Source organism: Anomalospiza imberbis, chromosome 6 (genome assembly GCF_031753505.1).
Source record: "Anomalospiza imberbis isolate Cuckoo-Finch-1a 21T00152 chromosome 6, ASM3175350v1, whole genome shotgun sequence".
In the NCBI taxonomy this organism is placed as follows: Eukaryota; Metazoa; Chordata; class Aves; order Passeriformes; family Viduidae; genus Anomalospiza; species Anomalospiza imberbis.
Genome location: NC_089686.1, coordinates 15,222,143 through 15,234,195, shown reverse-complemented (window position 1 = coordinate 15,234,195; position 12,053 = coordinate 15,222,143). Strand labels below are relative to the sequence as shown.

The 12,053-nt window shown below is 34.4% G+C and overlaps 1 protein-coding gene across 3 annotated transcripts in view; it reads left to right on the top strand.

The window, feature by feature from the left end:
• PPP4R4 (protein phosphatase 4 regulatory subunit 4) overlaps positions 1 to 12,053 on the top strand; it is a 59,963-nt gene that overhangs the window by 43,427 nt on the left and 4,483 nt on the right. For 2 of the 3 annotated variants that reach the window (XM_068192528.1, XM_068192530.1), the window contains 11 exons: positions 61 to 144; positions 1,266 to 1,448; positions 2,216 to 2,357; positions 3,076 to 3,223; positions 4,979 to 5,123; positions 5,989 to 6,030; positions 8,074 to 8,149; positions 8,565 to 8,645; positions 8,985 to 9,078; positions 9,517 to 9,587; positions 10,357 to 10,489. In XM_068192528.1, the coding sequence (XP_068048629.1) occupies positions 61 to 144; positions 1,266 to 1,448; positions 2,216 to 2,357; positions 3,076 to 3,223; positions 4,979 to 5,123; positions 5,989 to 6,030; positions 8,074 to 8,149; positions 8,565 to 8,645; positions 8,985 to 9,078; positions 9,517 to 9,587; positions 10,357 to 10,489 (1,199 nt within the window). The remainder of the gene's footprint in view (positions 1 to 60; positions 145 to 1,265; positions 1,449 to 2,215; positions 2,358 to 3,075; positions 3,224 to 4,978; positions 5,124 to 5,988; positions 6,031 to 8,073; positions 8,150 to 8,564; positions 8,646 to 8,984; positions 9,079 to 9,516; positions 9,588 to 10,356; positions 10,490 to 12,053) is intronic. The other variant, XM_068192529.1, reaches the window with a different exon arrangement.

Sequence of the window (12,053 nt, the reverse complement as noted above, 5' to 3'; positions counted from 1 at the left end):
AGTTAAAAATGCAGTTAAGTTAATTTACAGATCTCTTTCATGCAGCCTTTCTTTAAATAGGTGTTAGATGCCCTAGTAGGTCACCTTCCTGAAATCCTTGAACTAATGACTAATGGAGCAGAAAACAATGGATCAGAAAGCAAGGTGGGTGTTCCCATGGGGTTTTTCATATTTTCTTTCTAAATGAAGGCAGTAAGAAATTTCAGACAAATTATGTAGGAAAAGGCTTTCATTATTAGTTTCTGCTTTGGAGATATATGAAGTTTCATTCGGTTTTTTATTTGATTGTTGACGTTATAAGCTTTAACATTAAAAAAATTTGAAATATTAGAGTTAATGTGAAAATGAACAGTTTATACATGTTCTTTTTCTAATTAACCACAGTTAAGTGAAAACAAAACTTGTTTTTTGTTAAGGGATTGATAGCTAATACCTATTTTAAATTTTTTTCATATTGATGTATCAGTTGCTCATGGGTGCCATTTTCAGGCTTCTGCTAGAAGGAAATCTATTTCTGAAATCTATTTTCTGAAGTAAAGACACTGAATTAAGAGATCCCTACTCAGCTCCCACCTTTTCTAATTTAATTCTATGTGGCTCTAGATGATGGTTTATTCCATGACTCCTCACCTCTGAGATGGAACAGAAAGGATGCTGGTTTTGAGCATACTTCCTAAATGTATGATAAATTGAGATATTGCAGCAGTATAAGAACTCAAGAAATTTATTTTCTTGTATGTGAAGAAGTTGACAGTGTAATTTAAAAATTTAAATTTGTCAGTTGTTTACAGCTGTAAATATATATAACATATAGCAAATGCAATGTCAGGTGTGGCAGTCTGTTTCATTTTTCATAATATTAAAGGGAATTTAGTTTGGCTACTAAAAATTCTTTGCCTTCTACTGAGAAGAGGTGTACAATTCCTACTAAAATTAATTCCTACTAAAACTAATTAGGGGATTGAGAACAATAATTGCAAAGATGAAGAGGATAAAAGAGAAATGGGATTCATTTGGTTTGAGAAAGAGAATGCTGAGGAGAGTTGGCGTAATGGTTTTAATATCTGTAAAAGGGTGTTACAAAAAGAACGGTGTTTAGTTCTCCTTTGTCAGGAGAAGGGATTGGAGATGAAAGTGTATTTAACTAGGTACTGAAATAGCTTTTGGATTAGTCTTCCCTTCTTATATTGTGATTTGCTTTTAAGCACAGTGACAAGACACACAGTTTGAAAACGTAAAATTATTGTTTATCTTTCTGTTTCTAGTTACTCTCTATTCCTGACTTGATTCCTGCGTTAACAGCAGCAGAACAGAGAGCAGCAACTTCTTTAAAATGGAGAACGCATGAGAAGCTGCTACAAAAATATGCATGTCTCCCTCATATCATACCAAGCGATCAGATCTATTACCGTTTTCTTCACAGGATGTTGACAATCATTTTGACAAATGTGAGCCCACCTGTCACTTTCTCATTTGCTTTTATTTGTTAATGCAAGTTAGACCATTGGATATTTGCTATGTGTAGTACTTCCTGTGTTAAATTAAAGTCCTATCCCTTTCATATGGTATATCAAGCCCTATTCAATTCAATGAGAATTTTCACTGAAAACCTGCCCCCATTTGAGGAGCAAAATTTGGTTTGACAGTTTTCCTCCTACCCAAGACTTTTTCCTTTCCTTGTGCTCATCCTTGTGAAACATCAGCTTGTTTCTAGTTAAATCAAAACTTTTTCCTCTGAAATATGCCTTCTTTTTCCTGATTCCATACATTACATTGTGTGTGTTCTTTATGAAAGAACTCTGCATTTCTGAAATAAATTATCATTTAGAGCTACTAGTCTGAAGTTTTACTGAATTAATTGAAGAATAAAACTGTTGTAAGAGAAGATGATGTAAATTTTATTTCTACCATCTGCAATACAGAAGGTGCCTTGCAAACATGGAATATTTTAAGGTGCTTATGAAATAGTTAAATCTACAAATTGATCAGAAGGAATAAAGAAGCAGGTGTCTCATGAATTGGCCAAACTTCCTAATTCTCTCTTATGACATTTATTTAAATTTATTTGTTTAATTTAAATTTATTCTCACTTATGACATTTATTTAAAAATTTATAAAGTTAGGCTACTTTTTAGCTATTTTTTCTAATTCTAGATATGTTTTTTGTCATACTTCTTCATATATGTTTAACTGTGTTCCCTTTGTTTCTTTCAAGAATGTCCTGCCAGTCCAAAAGGCAGCTGCTCGGACTCTCTGCGTTTATTTGCGCTACAATCGCAAACAAGAACAGAGACACGAGGTTATTCAGAAACTGATTGAACGTAAGATGGTCTTTCCTCGATTACTGAGAAATGAAAGTTAGTTTTGGCTGAAGATCTATCTACAGTTACATTTATTCAGTGTAATTTCCTTCCATCATTGAAGGGACTATGCTTGAAAGACATTCAGTTGCTCATATCATCAAAATGTACTGTGCATATGTGAGGAATATATCTGGAGTTTATATAAAGGGATTGGGGAAGAGGCAATGCAGAAACTGATTATATGCCAAGATCCCTCCAACCCAACTTCTTTTAGCCAAAATTACTAAGGTGTGGGTACAGCAAAATAAAAACCAGAGTTCGTCTCTAGAAGTAAAATTCTCTAGAGGCTTCAGCGTAAGAAGTGCTGAATAAATCTCAGAAATTAATTTATTAATCAGCCACCTAAAGCTGATATTTTGGTGTATGCTACGTGTTTTGAAGATAACTTAGAAGTTTTAACAGTTCTCATTAACATTCCTTGATGTTTTACACTAATTTTGATACTCCTGTGACATGGATTAAAAGACATACAGGAGTTTCTTTAACACTGTAGCTAGTTTACTTGCTCTTTGGCTTTTCTAAGTGCTCACTGACAGAATTAATGGAATTCAGAATGTTTGGTTTTTATTAAAAGAAAGAATTGAGATAGGCTGAGAATATGTCTTTTGATGCCTGTGATTATCATCTTTTAAGTCGAAGGTCAACCTGTGAAATGTTTTCTGTCTGACATTGAAGACTTCACAGATAATATCTGCAAATTTTTATTTTTCAGAACTTGGCCAAGGCAAAAGTTACTGGAACAGACTTCGTTTTTTAGATACTTGTGAATTCATTATGGAACTGTTTTCAAAATCATTCTTCTGTAAATACTTCTTTTTACCTGTGCTTGAACTTACACATGACCCAGTGGCAAATGTCAGGTATGTAAAATATGTAGCAGTGTACAGGAAAAAAAGCTTTAAATAATATATTAAGAAATACTGTTAGAAGTTTTATGTTTTGCTTAAATAATGGAACTTGAGTAAAACTATAAAGAACCTTCAGCATGACCAGTGTTAAAGATGCAGGGGAGTGTGGGAATGGTACTAGGAAATCCCAGAAGCAGGTCAGTTCTCAGTGTTTGAGAGACTGATTAAAAGCACTGAAGTTTGGGAGTGTAGGGAACAGTGAGGAGAGGAGAACCGGCAATAGATGGGGAAAAAATTAATATGTTGTTTCATGGGTGTAGAGAGAGAACACAGCTTTAACCTCCATTAATTCCCATCCATTTCATTGTCACTATATGTGAAGTAAAACACTCAAGCAATTCTTTCAGTGGTCTGAACTGAACAACTTAGAACAGGTTTTATGTTATGGAAAAGGGTATCTGCTTCATTGTTAAGGAAAACAATTGTTGTTGAGAAACAGTACAATAATATTAGGGAATTTGGCCTGTTACTCATTTTTATACAATGTTTTTCCTGTTATTTTTGTAGTAACTGTTTTTCTTTGTTTTCTAAACAGATAGGGACTAGGCAGTTATTACCATTAGGAAAGTAGATTTTTTTTCATCACATATTTTATGTGATTTTACGCTTTTAATCTTGTTTCTGATGTGTGTCATTCATGTTGTCATCATTAATATAGCTGAACATCTAATATTAATGCTGCATAAAGATTTATGTAAGCATGATTTGCACATATATGTGTGCACTCAGCTTTGCCACATACTGTTTCTTACTAAGTGAAACTATTACTGTTTATTACTAAGTGAAACTGTTTAAATAGAGACTGTGTTTAGTATAACTACCACATCTCCACTCAGCAGGACCCTAAAAATTAAATAATTTTTTACATATGGACTAACATTCATGTCTCATGTCATTAAATATCTTTCTTGTCATGAGGGGCCCAGAAGTGAACACAGGATTCGAGGTGTGGCCTCAGCAGTGCTGGGTACAGGGGGACAATCCCTGCCCTGGTCCTGCTGGCCACACTATTGCTGACACAGGCCAGGATGCCATTGGCCTTCTTGGCCACCTGGGCATGGCTGGCTCATGTTCAGCTGCTGTCAGATGGCACCCCCAGGTCCTTTTCCTCCAGGCAGCTTTCCAGCCACTGTCCCCAGCCTGAGGCACTGCCTGGGGCTGTTGTGACCCCAGTGCAGAACCTGGCACGTGGCCTTGCTGAACAGCACAAGCAGGGGCAGCCTCGGGACATAAACAGGAAGATAAGGAAGGAGAAAGAAGGGCTTTCTTCTCTTCTTTTTAGTCCATCTGATACATTTTAATCCTTGCAGTTGTATAGAAGTGCAGTAACATGATTTTTGGTGAGACTTGGGCTCCTTTGCACCAATGGACCAGATTTCCAGGTTATTTAGGTAACTGATAACGTTAGGTGTGCATATCACTCGGAAAATCTAGAGGTCTCCGTATTTTTCTAGAAAAAAAAAAAAAAAAAAACAAAAACAGACAAACCAAAGATGTTTATGGACTGTATTCATGATCTATAGAGGCTTTTTGAAAACAGTGTTTCTGGAAACAACACATAAGCAACAATCACTTCTTAAAAGTAAGCCCACTTAATTATTTTGTGTCAAATGCTAGCATGAAATACATTGAGAATTAATAATATATATTAAACGTCTGCATCAAAAGGTGAATGTTTGGGTTTTTTGTTTGGGTTTTTTTTGGTAGAATGAAGCTATGCTGTTTGTTGCCAAAAGTCAAATCTACTCTGAAGATTCCCACTGATAAACATTTACTTCAGCAGTTGGAATTATGTATAAGGAAACTTCTGTGTCAAGAGAAAGACAAAGATGTCTTGACTATTGTGAAAAGAGTAAGCATTTTTCTTTTTAAGCAGCATTTAATCTTGGGTTTTTCACTGTAATTTAAGATGACTAAAGTTATGCTTTCTGTGGATTTTCTCAATGTAAGAACAGGAGATTAAAAAATTCCATTCTCTGTTATGTAATTTTGAACAATTAAAAGATGATGTAGTATAGTATGTTCTGTGAAATTAAGGAGTGTTAATGTCTCCTTGGTTACTTATATTGCACTTATTTTGTAGTGATTCAAATTCAGGATTTTGGCTCAATGACCATTTATGAAAAAAAATGACTAGAGAAAGACTGAATGTTGATTCTAGTAAAACTCATCAGGTCTGTGAGACAGAGATCTGTTGTTTGTCTGTATATTTTACAATATACAGACAAAACGTTTGCAGGATTTTGAAATGTTACAAATGGGTTTTTAATATGAATATTCAAAAAAGTACCTCTTTGAGGAATGTCCATGCTTAGTCTCAAATTTAGAAACCATGAAGCGAAATAGCTCAAGTAGGTGTCTTCCTTACAGGGCCAATCTGCAGGAGAGAGACTGGCTGAACACCTGTGTGGAACCTTCTGAGTTAGACACAGGTTCCTGAGTTGCTTTTTCCAGTCCTGGTTCCTAAGCCTGTGCTATAGCTATTCTTGCCGTGGTGCTTCCTTGAGTGTATTTTGATTTCCATGTAGATGTTCTGTGAATCTATTCATTGTGAGTCTCAACAGGGCACTGAGAATACTGTCTGACACTTTTAAACTGCTTTTGTACCACAAAAATGATAGCATAGGGCTTCAAATATTTAAGAAGAAAAGACAATTTTTTACTTCATAGTGTGACATGCCATCGAGTAATAATAAATATTTCAATTTTCTTTATAGACGGTGTTAGAATTGGACAGAATAGAGATCTCTGTAGATGCTGTAAGTACTTACTAACTTTAACACTTATCAACTACTCTTAATTTCCATTTTCAGGCAGTGATTTTTTATTGATTTTATTTTGAAGTTTCAGAAAAGATTTTATGAAAATGATTTATTGGATCAAGAAAAAGACAAGAACATCTCCTTTTGGAAATGGTATATTTTATCAGTACACTGTCATTATTTTTAAATAGTTTGCAGCTGCATATTAATGAGACAATAACTTTAAGGTAGGAGAAATGCATATTTTGGAGTGACCTGATAGGTTCAAAATCTGGGTTCAAAATCTGGGTGTGGTTTCATTTTACTCTTTATAATAGGGTTAAATCCTTCAAAGTAACATGTAATATTTTTTTCTTTACTACCTAAATTTTGCTGTATCAATTAGAAAGGGAAACTTGAGTTTCTTGAGAAATACCATGTACAACATGATGAACTGGTCAATGAAACACCTCAGAATTGACATACAGCTTCCCTAGGCAAAGAAATTAATCTCATAACTTTTGTCCCAAGGAAGCCAAAGAATGCTCTGTGTTACAATTAGCCAGGAAAGAGAGGAAAGCAAAAGGTGCAGTAGGCACTTCAGCACACATCTTGTATCTTCAGCACATCTCCACAACGCCTAGATCAGACCATTGCAGTCCTCCCATCTGCTGCCTCCCCTCCAGCCTGAGGTGGGAGAAGCTGAGCAGCTGACAGGATTCAGAATATCCTAAAATTGTTGGTTTCTGTGACTTGTAGTGAATAAACTTCATTGTAGTGAACCAGAAGAGATTCAGGAGTGTCTCAAAAATGTCCTTGTTTCCTACCTTTGTGGTCCACTTTGATGTCAATGGGTATTGCAGGTCAGTATGAGCAAATATACCTGAGCCACAGACTTCCTGCCACTTCCCACTGTCCCGAGCCAGCTGGGCTCTCAGGACCTGCAAACACACACTCAAAGTCCTGAACTTAGCTCTAGCACTCTTCAGGTAGATGCGGTTAATGCTTTTATACTGCAAGTGTTTGTGTGGTGCAAAATAGCCTCCAGTGCTACAGTGTGTTGCATGATACCAATTTTTACCTTGTTTTCACAGCTATACTTTAGAAAAGCACCTAATTTTTATGATATAGGCCACTGATCTCTGCCTCCCTTCTGTATCAGAAAGGCCTCATTAGCATTGTCTGTGAGAGGCATGCTTTTGGGGAACCTGAGAGGGACACAGTGAATTGTGACATGTTGCAGTCCCAAACAGATGATGAGCCATTCAACCCACCTAAATGTATCTGACTGCTAACAATTTAGATACTGAATATGTTAGTAAGTTTCCTTAATTTTAGTAGCTGACTTTGTAGAAACTATTTGCCAGCAACCCTGATCTGAATGAATTACCTCTTTCTTTTCTTGACTGGGTAATAATTAGAACTACATGAAAAATATAGATTAGAGCAATTATGGTTCACTTAACAATTTTATTGTGAAAATGGTATAGAAAATAAGCTAATACTGTATAATTTTTTTAAGCTGGAGTGATATCTGCACACCAAATGGAGTATACTTTTAGGCTGGGTAGTATTAAAGAAGAGCAAATAAATTCCATGAGCCTGAACAATTTTACATAGTTGATTTTTTCATAAAGATTTATCAACTGTAGATGTTAATTTTTGATCTTTATAAAGTTTAAATATATGTGACACACCTTAAAATTTAAGAGAAACATATTCATTCAATTGTATGAAATAAAATTTTGCCTGCTCTGTTTTCAGAGTGTCTGTGTTAGAGAAAAATTTTCCATTGCCAGCTGCCAATGTCTGTAACTTTTTAAATATAAAAAAAATCCAAAAGCATAATTTTAATTATAAGTTTTAGATGTGAACTTCAACTCTGAGCTTTCTTCAGACTGTGGTTTTAAAATGAGATATGTACCCTGATTTCATTCTGTATTACTTAATTGGTTCTCTGGATATTCATCAGGGATTGTACTACTAGCAGGAAAGTAGAAGTGAACTGAATTTATTTACTTTTACTTGAGTAATATCTAAGAAAAATATTCATTCTTTTAGGAACAATTAGAAAAAGAGAAACAGAAAAATGAAGGAAGATCTGCAAATATTAATGATAAAATATTTGAAAAGAAACGTAAGTTTGTTTATTTGTGTACATGTTTCTGCATGCTTTACTTTTCTACAAAGGTAGTAGAGAAAGAAGCAGGAAAGAGACACTTTATACAATAAACAGAGATTTAGAAATTATATATAAAAATTGTTTCTATGTATTTCTGAAGTTATGAAAAATTGCCTCATTATATATAATGTATAATAATAAATGTTTTATTTTGGCTTTATTAATAAAATACATCCATTTTAGTTCTCTGTTATTTTTTATTTTGGGATATAGTGTAAGTACTTTTCTGTGGTATTTCTGAAGTGCTAGTAACAGTGGATTAGATATTACTACTTTTTGCTCCAGGACTGTGAAAAGTTATGTCCTCTCTTTTATAAAGATTTAAGTTTTAAGAGGGAAGGGATTTTACTGGACTTTTTTTTTTTTGTAGGTAGAGACAGTAAAACATCATCAATGTTGTCAAAAAGTATCAATCTCTCTATTTCTGGAAGCTCTTCTGGTACATTAGCAGGTAAGAACTGTTCAGAAACTCACCTGGATCACTTTGATCTCACATCATCAGGTTAAACCCCAGCAAAGCTGCTGTTGACATCTGTGGACCCAAGTTACACCTACTGCACAGAGGAAAAGATACTTCTCCTAGAACTGAATGTATTTTCTATGGTTTTTAGTTTTGTTTAACTCTGTAGTATATAAATTATTACCTAAGGTTTATTTTTTTTTAATTGAGGTATTTAAATCATCTAATTCTTTCATTTACCATAGATTGACAGAAAAATATATTTTAAAGTGTTCTTAATTATTGAGGAAATGCAATATTCATATTAAAAAATGTTCTCTGTAATTTTAGGCAAAGAAGAAAAAAAATCCAAGCTGGTTCGAAGCCAATCTTTCAGTACTCAAGTACTGCATCCAAAATACAGCAACATAGACAAGTGTCCTAAGTATCTTTATATTCTTCATTGCTTACCTCATAGGCAGATGTTTGCTAATCGACAGCTCTTATGAAATTAATGCTCATGGATCTCTGAAAGTAGTGGTGTGCTCAATGAATTGTGACATATTTTCAGCTCTCTGTTTAATTGATTAACTGAGGGAAGAAACCATCTAAGGCGTGCTGAAGCCTAGAAATGGTTATGGATTCCTTTAAAGTTAATAAATGTCACATTTTATCATATATTAAAAGTAATTTTCAGTATGAATTGCTAAACCTAATTTCATACATTTCTTAAAGATATTTCAGCACAACTTTCTCATTTAATTTTTTCATAGAAAAAATAACTCAGAAATAATCTCCAATGCTATTAAACAGGATGATATAACTGAGAGGAACACTTTCAGAAATAACCAACTTGGTTTTGTTTTGTTTGGTTTTTTTGAAGTAAAAGTTCTGCTACAGGATATACATCTTCAGTACCAGGAATGGGAAAGAGCTGTATGTTATCTTTTAGTGGTAAGTAGGTTTCTCATGTGTTTTACTTCAGTTTCTGTGTGTGGGTGTTGAATATATGGGCCCAATTAGGCAGGCATACTCTAAGATGTCATTCTCCTAAAGAAAGCAGAATAATAGATATCCAATACGTTTGGGCATTTAAGTGATTTTTCAGATTTCTTTTTTCCCTACACATTTGTTCTAATTTACATTTAAAAATAGTAAAAATAAACTGAATTTGTCACGTCCTGGTTGGAATGTCAGATATCATAAAAAGGTTGGGTTTGGAGTTTTTCCCCACCTATTTTACATGAGGAGAATGAATACTATGTAAAACTTCTACTGAATTAAGAGAGAGAAACTACTGTTTGCAGTTCTGTCCACTAAATTTTAAAGAGCTTGGATGATTAAAGATAAGATTGAGATTAATGGCTTCCTAGAGAAAACTGTCTTTTCATTCACTACTAATAGGCACTAGGCAATTAAATTACATTAAATAGCTAAATTTTAAGTAGCTACAGTTTGGCCCAAGAGATCACACTCTTTACATACATTAAATGTATGAATATTTTTGTTGAAAATGTTTCTTCCAGTTATTTAGTGGGACTTTTTAATAAAAATATTTGAAGAAATGTTAAGTAGAAACCATTCCATTAAAATTTTGGATTAGTTCCATAGGAAATATGGCACTAATGTCACAGGAAAAACAGCTTATTCTGTTTACTTTTGAAAACACTGTGAAGTGTTTTCAACCAAAATTCTTTGTCTAAGCTGCACCTCTGTGTTGCAGATGATTCATTCCGGACTCATTCTGCTGGCAATAGTGGGAATGCTGCCTTCCCTTCTAGTTCTCGCAACTTATTTAACTCAGCTGACCAAAAGAACAACGGAAATAAGGAGAGTCAGCCCCGAAAGATGAGCATGTAAGTTGTTGACAAGATGTTAAACTGAGCCTAGGGGTAACATTTTCAAAGGGAACTCAAAAGAGCCATGTAAAATTAGGCCTGTATTTATTATACTTCTGCACACAGATTTTGAAATACTAAAATAGCAGGGTAGAAATGTGGTGTATGCAATTGTAAGTGTTTCTAAGATGGCATTACCTTCTAATTTGTCTTTCACATTATTTCTCCTGCACATATTTGCATTCAGCTGGTATATAATTGAGAGGGTGGAATGGGAAAAAGTGAAGGTTAGTGCCTTTGATATGTAATAACTACAGTCACAGTGATTTAGCTGCCTGTAGTTGGAGAAATAGAATAGAAGTATTTTTAGACTACTTAGTTTCTAATTTTCCTTCTTTTTTGTGGACTTATATATTTATGTATCATTATGTAACAATTCCATTATGAATCTTGAGACTTAAGATGAACTGGTACTGGTATTTGTTATTAATGCTGCCTTCTTTGCCTTACCATAGCCATTTACAAAAAAACATTTACGAATTTTCAATGCTAGGCATCTCCCTCAGGCTGCTTTCCTTTAAACATCAGCCAGTGCTGTTCAGCATTTTGCAAGAACAAAATCAAAGATGTATTTTTTGCTCCTGTGCTGAAACTGTAAGTCATAGAAAATCACTGTGACATACACTCACCCAAATCTCTGTAGACTCTAGCAGCAAATTCCCTGCAGATTCCATTTACACTATAACTAAATTACTGTCATTGGACTAGCTGTAATTTTGTGGGCTCAAACTGAGACTTTTCTTTGCTAGCAGAGATTTGCATTCTTAGCCAAGGCAGAATGCAGAAAGGGAAGGAGCCAGCTACAGCAAGAAAGGGAGTCTGGGAAAGTAGACTTCAATGTAACAGGAACTACAACAGGAAGCTGAGATAGGAAAGAGAAAACATCTTATACTAGTTTCTTAGGTATAAAGAGGCAGCAATAGTGATGGTCTGTTTTGGTGAATTAAATATCTGTATGAACATATTTTTCCACTTTTGTATGTTCAGTTTACTTTAAAAAACAAACCAAAATATCTCCCCAGCTTTAGTCAGGATTTTAAGTTAATCAAATTATTAAATTGTAAAATAAAGCACTCAAAAGTTTAACAAACAAAAAAGAAATTCTCAGGATAATACTCATTTAGCTCCTTGTGTACTTGATTTTTTTCCTGCTGGAATTCTACCATCTTCACTGTGCAAGATAAATTGTTTTCTAGCATGAACTCAAGCTTGCAGAGTGACCTATAGTTTTTAAAAGTGCTTTTATTTTGTAGAGAAGGTTGGGAGGTAAGTTGTGAATGCAGATGGACTGTGTTGACTAAGTGGTTTCACAGGAATAGTACTTTAAGGTGCCAAATCACTTTGCCCTCTGTCCCTGTCTTTGCCAGTGTCTAATGACTTCCCTTAATGCTACCCACAGTATTTCAGACTTTTAATAGGTGGTCATTCAGAGGTCACTTATTTCAAAGTGCACCATTTTAAAGTCAGCTTTTAGATTAGTAGACATGCTGACATTTTCAGCTATCTATAAAGTAAATGGGGC